This window comes from Fukomys damarensis, unplaced genomic scaffold (assembly GCF_012274545.1).
Source record: "Fukomys damarensis isolate Sample0158 unplaced genomic scaffold, DMR_v1.0_HiC HiC_scaffold_13, whole genome shotgun sequence".
Taxonomy (NCBI): domain Eukaryota; kingdom Metazoa; phylum Chordata; class Mammalia; order Rodentia; family Bathyergidae; genus Fukomys; species Fukomys damarensis.
This window is the reverse complement of record NW_022900925.1, coordinates 1,425,167-1,438,180: the sequence shown is the minus strand read 5'-3', so window position 1 is coordinate 1,438,180 and position 13,014 is coordinate 1,425,167. Positions and strand designations below refer to the sequence as shown.

The 13,014-nt window shown below is 37.7% G+C and overlaps 1 protein-coding gene across 1 annotated transcript in view; it reads left to right on the top strand.

Annotated features, from left to right (window-relative positions):
- The window catches only part of Ulk2 (unc-51 like autophagy activating kinase 2), an 80,460-nt gene that overhangs the window by 14,596 nt on the left and 52,850 nt on the right, over positions 1-13,014 (top strand). Inside the window, exons 6-12 of the mRNA XM_010635155.2 lie at positions 944-1,117; positions 1,782-1,855; positions 4,545-4,646; positions 5,846-5,904; positions 7,972-8,054; positions 11,825-11,872; positions 12,416-12,504. Coding sequence (XP_010633457.1) covers positions 944-1,117; positions 1,782-1,855; positions 4,545-4,646; positions 5,846-5,904; positions 7,972-8,054; positions 11,825-11,872; positions 12,416-12,504 — 629 coding nt within the window. The remainder of the gene's footprint in view (positions 1-943; positions 1,118-1,781; positions 1,856-4,544; positions 4,647-5,845; positions 5,905-7,971; positions 8,055-11,824; positions 11,873-12,415; positions 12,505-13,014) is intronic.

Here is a 13,014-nt window from a genome sequence, read left to right as displayed (position 1 = left end):
CTATCTTTCCTCCACTGAGGATGGTGAGCTCCTTTGTCAAAGATGAGGTAGCTGAGTACATCTGCATTTGTTTTTGTGTCTTCCAGTCTGTTCCATTGATCCTCAGGCCTATTTCTTTGCCAGTACCATGCTGATTTTATCACAGTGGCTTTGTAGTATAGTTTCAAATTGGGAATTGTTACACCTGGTGCCATGTGACTGTTGCCTATAATGGCTTTTGCTATTCTAGGTCTCTTGTGGTTCCAAATGAATTTTTGGATTCTTTTTTCTAGTTCTGTGAAATATAGTGTTGGAATTTCAATTGGCATTGCATTGAATGTATATAGCAGTTTCGGTAGTATGGTCATTTTCACTATGTTGATTCTTCCTACCCAGGAGCAGGGGAAGATATCTCTTCTTAAAGGTATCTATAGTTATGAAAGATCCTGTGTAGGACAGTGGTGTTAGAAGCAGAGGAGACAAGGAAGGAGGTACTGTGGAGCACAGATTCCTGACAGGTGCAAGAGCCATAGATTCCACATAAGGATTTCACCTTGTTTTAAATTTGTGCTCATGTAATGATTAGGATTAAATATGAACTTTTATCACATGTACAGCATTTGATTAACAATGAAGGGGAACTTCGGGTGTGTAAGAGATTCACGTTTGCTGTACACCTCTTCTGTTCAAAGTGGTATGGTGCTTTTAGAAGTAAAAATGGGAAAAAGCAAAGAATATTAGTAAATCAAAAATACAAATGCAAGTCAGTTTTCTTTACAGTAGGTTGGTAACTTTTTCAGGTGTGTCTTCATTGACTTCAGTTATTAAAGTAAAAGAAAGAAATATGAATCCCATTTCCTTATTACTTTTATGCCTCCCTTCACATCTCAGTTCTGTTGGTGGATTACCCATATGGTGTTTGATTTTGTGCAATTAAATATTTCTGTGACTTCTTTTCTATCAGCTAAAGGAACTCTCAGCGAAGATACCATCAGAGTGTTTCTGCATCAAATTGCAGCTGCCATGCGAATCCTGCACAGCAAAGGAATAATCCACAGGGATCTCAAGCCACAGAACATTTTGTTGTCTTATGCCAATCGCAGAAAGTCAAGTGTCAGTGGTATTCGGATCAAAATAGGTAAACAGCCTTATCTTGTTTCATGGAAAAGACATTTTTGAGACTCTGTATTTATAGATAATTTTAGTTTGTTAGAAAGGTGGATTTTATTGTGCAGTTTTGACATTTTTAAGGAGTGCATTGGGGTCTGTTAAGATATTGTAAATTCTTTAATTTATTGGCAGCCTATGCTAACTATAAATATGGATCTCAGTAACAAATCCTCCTTCTTTGGAGAGGAAAGCTGATATAGTATGGTTATTGGCAGCTAATTAATGACCCTGATCATGAGATTTTGACATAGGGATCTGAGAAATCGTCTAGTTTAGACTCTGGCAGTTTTTAAATGCTCTGTATTTCAAAATTATTAGAAGCAATTGGTAAGAAAAAAACAGTTCAAATTCAATATCTGGTATTCATTTTTAATGAGCGCTTTTAATGGCTCACTTAGAGATTGGTGCTCCTTGGTTTAAAAACTTGTAGTGGCCTACACTGTTGATTATCATCTTTTTTTTTTTTTTGCTTGTTGAAATTGAGTTATTTTTGTTTTTATTTGGTGGGCAGTCATTTTGGTAAGCTTTTTATTTTTCACAATTCTTTTGTGGCTTATCTTGTAAAGAGTCATATGATCTGCATTGTGATCATAGGTATCATTTGTTTTTTTATGTTTTATTTTGTGAAATAGCGGATTTTGGCTTTGCTCGTTACTTACATAGTAACATGATGGCCGCAACACTGTGTGGATCCCCAATGTACATGGTGAGTAAGCATTTGCATCCTTGTGTTTTTAAAGCATAGCACCATCAGAATTGGAATCTAAGTATAATTCTTGTTTTCAAGTAAGACAGGATTTTTATATGTAGTCTGAATTGTTGTTTATATTACTGATAGCACTTCTATTACCAGTAGCGCTATAGTAACAAACATCTTTTGCTTTAGCATAGAGGACTATAAAAGTAAATAATCCCCCTCCCTCTTTCTTTTCTTTCATTTTTTGTGGGACTGGGACTGAATTCAGGGCCTTATACATACTAGGCAAGTGCTCTACTCTGAGCTGCATACTCAGGTGCCCCCCCCATTGAAATAAAAATCAGATCCTCATGCTTCCCAGGTAGGCATGATGACACTGAGCTACATCCCTGGCCCATAGCCCTTTTCTGGATTTTCATTTTGAGACAGGGTCACAATTGTACAGGCTGTCCTTGAGTTTGTGACCTTCCTACCTCAACTTTCCTTGTAGCTGGGATTACAAACCTGTGCTACTGGTCCCCACTTGCTTTTATTTTATTTTACTTTATTATTATTTTTTTTTTGTTGTTTATTACCGGGGATCAAATTTGGGACCTCAAGTTTGTGAGTCATTTGCAAGGGACCACTGAGCTCAATCCCTGGTCCCACTTCTTTTATTTTTAAAAAGATTAATTATTATGATAAAAGTCTCTTTAGATTGAGAATAAAAGTTTATGAAGTATAGTCATGTTATATTTGATGTGTATTACTTAGGGATACCTAAAAATATCTTTTTGGAGATTCTCTTCCACTCTTAAGAGGATATGCTCATCTTTTATTTATTTATTTGTTTGTTTATGTATTTATTTTTGAGACAAAGTCTGGCTTTGTAGTGCTGGTTGGCTTAAACTCACTGTATAGCCCAGCCTGGCCTCAATCTCTCAGCAGTCTTCCTGCCTCAGCCTCCCGAGTGCTAGAATTACAGGCTCACTATACCTGGCTTCACCTTTTAAACATCTGCCTTGACAAGGTCTCTATGTTGTAATTTTTTCCTTCAGCCTCACACTTAATGCTGAAAATCTTATCCTTTTTATAGATAATTGTCATGTCTGTTAAGACTAGTCTGTGAACTAATGTGAAGTAGTAAGCCTACAAATACCTTAGTTCTAGAACTTCCAAATTATGTGAAGTAAATAAATATAGCTATTTCAGTTCCAAGTTTATGATGGGAGTATGTTCAGTTACAAATTCCTCCACTCAGATTAGGGGTATATTTTATTGATAGAGTGCAAGTTTAGTATGTCTAAATACCAAAATGGGAAAAGAAATTTCTCTAAAACCAACTTTGAGATCATAAAAGGTCAAAAAAAATTTTTCTGGGGGGTCTCCCAAACAGGGTCTCTCCCCCAGGCTGCTCTTGAACTCACAGTGATCCTTCTGGCTCTGCATCCTAAATAACTGGGATTACAGGTGTGCACCACCACACCTGGTTGAAAAATTATTTTGCATCAAACTTTCTTGACCATAATTTTACTGCTTATATATAATAAATGTTATATTTTAATAAGATTGAAAATTACTTTATACTTTTTGTTTGTTTTTTGTTGAGACAGGGTCTCGCTGTGTAGTTCAGGCTGGCCTCAAGTTCACTATGTAGCCCAACTGGCTTTGATTCTCCTGTCTCAGTCTCCTGAGTGCTGGGATTATAGGATTACCACGCCTGCATTCTTTTGTTGTCTTTTGAGATAGGGTTTCACTATGTAGTTTGGGCTGACCAAACTCCCAATGAGCCTCCTGCCCCAGGTTTGCTGGGATTATAGGTGTGGGTCACCATTCCTGCTCATGGTTTCTGTTTGTTTAGTGCACATTTAGTTCAGCCTTTAATGGTAGAGTGCTTTAACCGATTATTAAAGAATGTTAACTAAATTTAAAAATTTTTGGGAGACAATAAACTTTTATGCCTGGAAAATAGTTTCTCATTCTTTAAGTATAATTGAGATTCATATTTAATATCTGTCCTGTTTGTTGGTATTTGTGGAAAACAATGTTTAGTGAAAGGTAGGAAAGTACCCATAACAGCAGCAGAGAAATGTCTTTACTTTGAGGACAGTTTTTAATATAATTTTCTGCCATAGTTTTTCTATTATTATAAAAGTTTTCAAATGACAGAAAAATATATAGTATAATAAAGCAAAGACTTGTGTACCTAGCATACTTTTTTTTTTTGGTACCAGGGATCGAATGCAGGACTTTGCGCTTGCAAAGCAGGCAGTGGAACCACTGAGCTAAATCTCTGGTCCGCTAGCATACTTTTTTTTTTAACAAACTTAACATTTTGCTATGTGTGTCTTGGTCTTTTATTTTTAAGTAGAAAGAAATAAAATATTTCAGACTGCCCAAGTCCCTGTTGTTTCTCTCCAGTACCATTACCAATTACCCACCCTGCACCTCTCAGCCCTATGTAATATACTCTTACTATACTTTGTATGTTATAATAGGTAGAAACATTTATTTTTCCTTTTCATGAAACGTTTTTGAGATTTACTAGTATATCTCAATATAATAATTAGTTCCAAATTTATTGTAATATCATTTGATTAGAGTTATATTACACTGTTATTTTTTTTAGTACGAGTGTGACCATTGTCTGTTAATTAATATATGCATATTAATTATATAGCTAAAATAATACATGTCTCTTGAAATTTTTTACTCCCAGGCACCTGAGGTTATTATGTCTCAACATTATGATGCTAAGGCAGACTTGTGGAGCATAGGAACAGTGATATATCAATGCCTAGTTGGAAAACCACCTTTTCAGGTAGTTTGATTCTTTTCTCACATCCTCAATTTTGAGATCTCTCTTTGACTTTTAAAATGCAGAATTCTTTGACAGTAGTGTTTTTGACTCCTTTGTAATTTAGATTGATTCTGTTACAGGTAAAAACTGCAGTGATGGGTCAGAACTTCTTTGTATTATTTGCTTTTCCTTTTTTATCTGCCTGTTCTTTCTAGTTGGACTGGGCATGACTGGGCATGAAGGCTGATGGGTGTTTCTCAGCCATTGAAAACTAGCTGAGGTTAAGGCTGCTGGTGGGGAGTGGGCATGAGTGGTGACAAAAGTGTTCCCTGCTTAGTCTGGTTTGGGGTCCTTAAATCTGTTTATAAGGGGTGGAGCTGGTATGGGAAAACACTAGAAACTGTGTCCATTTCTGTTTCTGGCACTTCTTGGTGAGAAGGGGATAAATGTACAGGTTTTATGAAAGTTATTTGGAGTCTTTTCTTCTTCTCTTCCTCTCTCCTGATATCCTGTCAAGGGGTGGTCCTGCAGTGTATATATACTGTAGTATGATGACTTCTCTTGAGTTCATATGGCCATGTTGTAATTTCTTAGTTACAGAGATGTTTGAATCTGAAAAACTGCAACAAAGTGAAATTACTTACTCAAGTATAAAAAGAAGTCATTGACATAGCCCGGCTAATCACTTTTAATTTCCCAGTCTAGTTTGTGTGTAGAGGCATTTTTACTGATGAAACAGCTGTTATTATAACTGTCCTACTTGTTGCTGTGGAGATACTTTATAATGGCAATATACGTAATTCTAGGACCCCTTGAAGGTCCTAAGGTATAATACACCCAGTTTTTACACAGCAGTAAGGGCCCAGGGATTTAGCTCAGTGGTTCTGGTGTCTGTCTCCCAAGCACAAGGACCCGAGTTTGATCCCTGGTCCCCCCACAAAAAGATACACAGCAGTAAGGTACCTATTGGTGGGTCATGTAACCTTTTCAATAGAAAGTCTTTGTCTTTTCTGTTTCAGGCTCTTCTGAGAGTCTGACCTTAGAAAAGGTACACTGAACCTAGATTCAGGGTTTATAGGTTCCTAATGCTCAACTATTGCTCCTTTAGTAATACATACCTTATGTTCTATATGAAAAATGAGTATTAATCATATGACTTGGAAGTTTTTGTCCTCCTTTGCTTAGGACATTAAACTTTTTTTTTTTTTATTTTTAAACAGGCCAATAGTCCTCAAGACTTAAGGATGTTTTATGAAAAAAACAGGAGCTTAATCCCTAGGTACGTGTTTAGATTACACTGGGTTTTACTATATGTGAACACAGTGTTATTTGAATTTTGTGTTTTATATATTTTTGTTTATAAGTCTTTTTTAGATACCAGTAATGTTATAATAGGATATGAAAAAGTTAACAAAATTAGAACATTTCTAAAATAGGAAATTTAGAAAATTACTTCAGTAGTGCTGTACATTTATTTTTTAAATGTTAGGTGCATTTAAGAGAAAAAATTACAGAAGTGATATGTTTTCCTTGGGAGGTAAACAGAATAGTTATGTATAAAGCAGAATATAAATTCCTGCCTAGGCTTAGCTCTGCTTTGTAGAGATAAAAAGAGTTTGCTGTGTATCTTTCCAAATTTTGTAGGAATTTTTACACATATTTTAGTGCTCATTTATGTATACAAGATTTGTTTGAAAAATACAGTGTATAAATAAAAATATTATAATGTGCATTGTCACCCCCCATACTTTGCTTGCTTCAAACACGAGTATCCCATTGTTGCAGCATTCTGAAGCGGTACTAGAAGTCTTCTGTGAGCATCTTTAGTTGCACTGTTGTGGCTGCCTTGGTGTGTTAAATTGATTCAAAACCATTTATTTGTTTGTTTGTTTGTTTTTTGTTATTTTTTGGTACTGGGGATCAAACTTGGGACCTTGAGCTTGCTCGGCAGGTGGTGGCACCACTGAGCTAAATCCCTTATCCCTAAAACATTTATTTATCAAGGTCATTTTGATTTTGGGGAAGAGCCAGAAGTTGCTCCATATTAGATCCTGTGAATAAGGTGGATGAAGACACATTGTAATGTTTTTATACATGCACATAATTTCAGATTAATTACATTATGTTTTTGTGAATTATTCTGCAATTTGTTTTCTACTCTGTAGTGTTCTTAGATGTTCTGAGACAGCATGTAGAGAACTGTTGCTGCCTTTTGCATGGCTACATAGAGTTCTGTAGTTGCCCCATATTTTATGTAATTGGATTTCTGTTATTTTCAGTTTATGGTTACTATAAACATTTCTGTGAAGTAAGAGAGGGTTTGCATGTGTGTGTTTAGCTACTTTTGTGCATTTAAGATGGACTCCGAGAAATGGAATTTTCTGTGAGAAAATGCTCCCTTCTGCACATTTTTACCAATGTTAAATCTATCAGATTTGATGTTTCCCACTTGGTGAAAGACCAGTTAATTCTTAATTTGCATTATTCTCTTTATTAGTTGTCTCTTTTTCTATTTGCCTTAATAATATCCTTTGTGTAGTTTTATTCTATGACTTGTATATTCCTATTTTTCAGTGGCTTTGTCATTTTCATATTGAGTTTAAGAAATTGTATTATTTCTCACTGGTATTTATTTAAGATCTGCCTTTTTCCAGACAGAACTAGAGATGAGTCTGTTTCTAATAGAGAATTTTATAGCAACTGTTAGTACAGATTGTGTTAAAACTCAAGTTGAATGTAGTGATACACACCTATAATCCCCGTACTTGGGAGACTGAGGCAGAAGAATCATGAGTTCAAGTTCAAGTCCACCTTGAGCTACACACACAGGAAGGAAGGAAGGAAAGGAAGGGAGGAAGAGAGAGAAAAAAGTGTATGGCTGTAATCCCAGCACATGACAGGCTGATACAGGGGGATAGCAGTTTTGAGCACAGCCAGGGCAACTTAGCAACTTGATAAGACCCTTTCTCAAATGTAAAAACATTGGGGATGTGGCTGAGTGTGAAGTCTCTGGGTTCAAATCCCTAGTACCACAACAAAACAAAACAAAATACAAAAACAATGATAAAAATGATGTCTATGCTTAAGAAGTACTTTATTCTTATAGCTATTAGACATCAACAAGCACAATACAGGAATCTTCTCAGACTGATGCTTTTTCTCAAAGTCTATTGTAAGACTTTATTTTTTTCTCCACCTTGAAGATAAGAGGTTTCAGCATGGTATTTTTCTGGATGTAGTATTTATGAAACTGCATATACATTTTTATTTACCATAATGAGGGGAAAAGTAATGTAACTACTATATATAGACTCACCACTTAGATTTTTGTTTTCCTTTCTTCCAGTATTCCCAGAGAAACATCACCTTATTTGGCTAATCTCCTGTTGGGCTTACTTCAGAGGAACCAGAAAGATAGAATGGACTTTGGTAAATAATTGTTTCAAATTTTGCATGCTTTTAATTTGACTTTTGTGTATTCTAAAAAGATACTATAAAGATTTTAAATTTAAAATAATTTATATTTTTCTTTCTCTTTATTTCATTTCTCTAGTTTATAAATACTTCAGTGTAAGATCTAATAAACAAATTATAAAGTATAATTATATTACATTAGATGCTGTGTACCGTGGAAAAATTTAAAGTAAAAGAGAAAATTGGGTGGGAATTGAAATTTTTAATAAGGTAGTCAACAAAAGCCTTACTGAGAAGTGGCATTTGAATAATTTGAAATGATGGTGAGCCACATGAATGTCTGTGGGAAGAGCTTTTCACACAGAGTGAATAGCCAGTACAAAGACATAGAGGTGGAAGCCCGTACAGAGGCTTGGAGAATAGCTAGAAGGCCAGTTAAAAACAGACTTTTCCTAGACTGGGTCTGGTGGTGCACACCAGCAGTTGTGAGGCTGAGGCTGGAGGATCGCTGTGAGTTCGAGGCCAGTTTGGGCTACATAGTGAGTGAGTTTGGGGCCAATGTATACGGCTTAGCAAGACACTGTCTCAAAGAACCAAAACAAAAAACAAACAAACAAAAAAAAAACCCCAAACAAGGACAGGCTTTTCTTAGAAGAGTAAGGGGAGCTGTTGGAGGGTTTTGAGCACAGGATATTTATGGATTGGATCTTGATGTACCCCATGAACCTAATGTAGTCATAGATGTAGCTTTTACCTTAATTGACTCATGGTGCAGTGTTAGGCTCAAGGACTCTAGGATTAAGGGTGTGAATGCTACCCCACCTTAAGTAATCTGCATAAAATAAAAGGGAAAGAAAGGTCCCTTTCCCTTTCCTTGTTGCTTTTGCTGTCTTCTGCTGCCTTGGAGCCAGCTGATTCTGGACTGAAACTTCTGTGAACTGTAAGCCAAATAAACTTTTTCCCCTTTTACCTCTGGGTGTTGGGTATTTTGCCACAGCAAGAGAAAAGTAACTAAGACAGAATCTGGTACCAGACAAGTGGGGTCGTTGATGTGAAATTTCCTGGCCTTGTGACTCAAGAGTCTTTGGAACTGGCTTGTGGGAAGGGGAAGAGTTAGGAAAGATTTGGAGCTATGGGTTTAAAAAGTAGAGTCTGCATCCCTTAGGTTGTATTGTATGGGAGATTCTGGTCAGAGCTCAGAAGACCAGAAAGCCAGTAAAGACCGGCTCAGGAGGTTTCTGGTGGGAAGAAGGACATATTGGCTGCTGGACTCCAAATCATGTTATATTATGCCTTGGCAGAAAGTTTGTATTTTGTGCATTTTCAGATACTTTGCCTGAGACTGAGATTAAGGTCAGTGGACTAATTAATCTGGTAGAAGAAATTTCAAGGCAGTATAATGTTAAGGTGATGTCATGGTTACTGTTGCGGGGCTTATAGTCAGATTTATGTTGAGAATTAAGAGCAAAGAGTTCAGCAGAACTCACTCACTATGTATCCCAGGCTGGTATCAAACTCACAGTGATCCTCCTGCCTCAGCCTCTCTAGTGCTGGGATTACAGGCGTGCATGCCCAGCTCTCAGGAGAAAGATTTGAAAGGAAGTTCCAGTAAAGTTGCAGCCTACAAGCCTAGAGCAGAGGAGACCTTGTTTACTGAGAAGGAACAAGGAATAGAAATGGCTGGAGGGCATCACAGGAAGCAGATGGACTCCACCCTTTGCAGCCTCAGAGTTGCAAAGGTGAAAGAATTTGCTTTGAGAAGAGAGTCCTATGTGCTGAGGATGAGGCAGGATAGTTGCAACGAGTTTGAGGCCAGCCTGGACTACCTAGTGAGTCCAAGCCAGCTTGAGCTAGTAGTGTGACTCTGTCTCAAATAAACAAAACAAGAGGAAGAAGAGTGCCCCAGAGCACTACATTCCAGAATGGTGATGGCAGTACCATGCTCCAGAATGGCAGCAGCCTAGAAAATTTGTTCCTTGGGATTGGGTTCAAAGTTCTCAGTGAGCTAAGCATTTGACCTCTACAGTCAAGAGTGAAGGAAGCCTGGTTACTGCTCCAGCTCATGGCAGACCTTAGTATCATCTCCGTGATGCTAGTTTTAGGTGTATGCAGTTGTGGGGTCTGGAAGGTTTCCACACAGATTTCAAAAGAAGGCTTGGGAATTGTGCCCCTGAGAGGGCAATGTGAAAAGCTGTGAATGTGAAGCTGCAGGTGCCCTGGAGACAAGAGGTTGGAGAAGCCAGGAATGTGAATCGTCCAAGGAAAGTTGTGGGAAGTGAGCAGAGCCAGCCAGAGAAAGAAGCCATGGGAGCTACATCCATGGACATTAGGGATAGAGCTGCCTAAGCTCTTTGGAGTTTAGAGTTTGCCACAGATTGCCAGGGATGCTGAAAGTGGAACTGTGGGATTTAATGTTTGCCCTGCTGGATTTTGGTTTTGCTTTGTTCCCATTCCTTGCTGTCGTCATTTGTAACTTTTTTTTTTTTTTTTTTTTTTGAGACAGAGTCTCACTATGTAGTTGAAACTGACCTGGAACTCACTATGTGTAGCCCAGGCTGGTCTCAACTCACAGCGATCCTCCTGCCTCAGTGCTGGGATCACAGGCGTGTGCCACCAAGCCCGGCTCCCATTTGTAACTTTTGGAATGGAAATATATATCTTGTTCCATTGAATATTGGAAGTGTTTAATTTTCTTTTTATTTGTACCGGGGCTTACAGCCAAGAGTTTGCTTTAATTTTTTTTTTTTTTTTGTATTGGGGATCTAACTTGGGACCTTGCATTTGCGAGGCAGGCAGTGGAACCACTGAGCTAAATCCCCAGCCTGCCTTAAATTTTTTTTTTTCCTGGTACTGGTGTTTGAACCCAGGACCCTTGTGTTTGCAAGGCAGGTGCAGTGCCACTGAGCTAAATCCCTGGTGGCCCTGTCTTAACATTTCATAGGAGACTTTGGACTTGGACTTTTCAGCAATTCTGAAACTGTTAGGACTGGCAGTTCTTAGAGATGGACTAAATGCTTTTTTGCATAAAGGGATATGCATGAGACCTTGTGGGGGCCAAGGGTTGGAATGTTATGGTTTGTGTCTTGATGTCCCCCTAAGCCTCATGCATCATAGGTGGAGCTTTTTCTGGAATTGATTCATGGTGCAATGCTAGGCTCAAGGCACTAGATTGAGGGTGTGAGCGCTACCTGTCCTAAGTAATTTTCATAAGATAAAAGGGACTACTGTTCAGGGCCCCTCCCCTTCCCTTGTTGCTTTTACTATCTTCCACTGATAAACTGTTACCCCTCTGCCACCCTACCTTGGAGACAGCTGATTGTGGACTGAAAAGCCAAATAAACCTTTCCCCTTTTTAACTTTGGGTGTCTGATATTTTGTCTCAGAAAGAGAGAAGAATAAGACAGAGGAAAACTGATCTAATACTTTTAAAAGGATCAGGATCATTTTTAAACGGGCTGGTTAAAAGCTGGGAAACTAATCAGAGTATTAAGTGAGAGAAAATAGTTTAGGTGGCGGTCATAAGAAGTTGTTGGTGGAGATTTTAAGAAGTAGTTGGATTATGGATCTTTTATAGAAGTTAAGGGAAGAAAAAAGTCTGTAGAGTTTTGTATTAAATTACTTATTTGCCATTTATGGTGCTCTTCATTTCTTCATGTGAATTCATGTCACTGATATCTTTTTTCTTTTTGGCTCTAATATAATTCCATTCCTTCCTGCATCCTTTGTGCTATCATTGGTAATTATCAGTCATTGTTTAAAGAGTGCATTCTCATTTTTCATTACAGAATCATTTTTTAGCCATCCTTTTCTCGAGCAAGTTCCAGTAAAGAAATGTGAGTATCCATTTTGTATTTTTACTTAATGAGTGAATGCAAACTGAAGGAAACATTAGTATTTTGTGTTATAAGATTATTATTTTTTGAGCTACTGTACTGAGGATTGAACTCGGAGCCTCACATGTGCTAGGCAAGTGCTCTACCACTGAACTATATCTCCATCCCTTTTTAATTTTGCGACAGTTTTTGCAAAATTGCCCAGGCTGGCCTTGAATTTGTGACCCTTCTGCCTCAGCCTCCTGAGTAGCTAGGATTATAGGTATGTCCCACAACTCCCAGCACAAAATAATTTTTTACTGAGCTTTTCAAAATTTTGTTGAGCTTTTCCTAGCTACCAATAATTGTGTTTAAGTTTATTTCTTCCATATTCAAGTTGGAATAGTTTAGTAAGTACTGTATTTTTAATTTCACCCATAGAAGGTATAGTAAGTAGGTGAATGGACAATTTTGTAACACAAAGATGTAGTAGTTTAAGAGGTTGTTTTATTAGGTCTTGTAATGCACTACAGTGTGGTGCAGCTTTTTGTGTTTCTTCCCTAGCTTGCCCAGTCCCAGTGCCCACATATGCTGGCTCTGTTCCTGGAAGCTCTTCTGGCAGCTCTCCACCTTGTCGTTTCGCCTCTCCACCAGTAAGTTTTGGTTTTATTAAAAGTAATTTGAGAATTAGTACTGTTATATCCAGGGGTGAATAGCTCGCCATACTATATCACAACATACCACTGCTCTCACTAGTCTTAAACCTGGTGCCAGTAAAGGATTTTTAAAAAGGCAAGGTTAAGTATAACAAAAGGTGGTTTATTTGAGGAAAAAAGTGGAAAAGAAAGAGGATAAACAGCCACTACAAGGTGGTAGGGAATTTCAGAGCTGAAAGCCCACTAGCTTTTATTTCTGGCTCATTTTATTTATTGGAGAATACAGTCTTTCCATCCCTCAGGTGGGCACTTGTTAATGTCTGAGCCGATCTAACCTAGGCTCGTCTGCCTGCATTCCTTCTGTTTTTCTTGGTTTCTTCTTTTCCTTTTGTAATAAATAAGTGAATGAATAAGTGGGAAGGCCTATAAGGAATGCAGCTTACTAAATGATTAAGTAAAAGGGACACGGGAACGTGTGCATCTGGTGCAATACTATATTGATGTTAA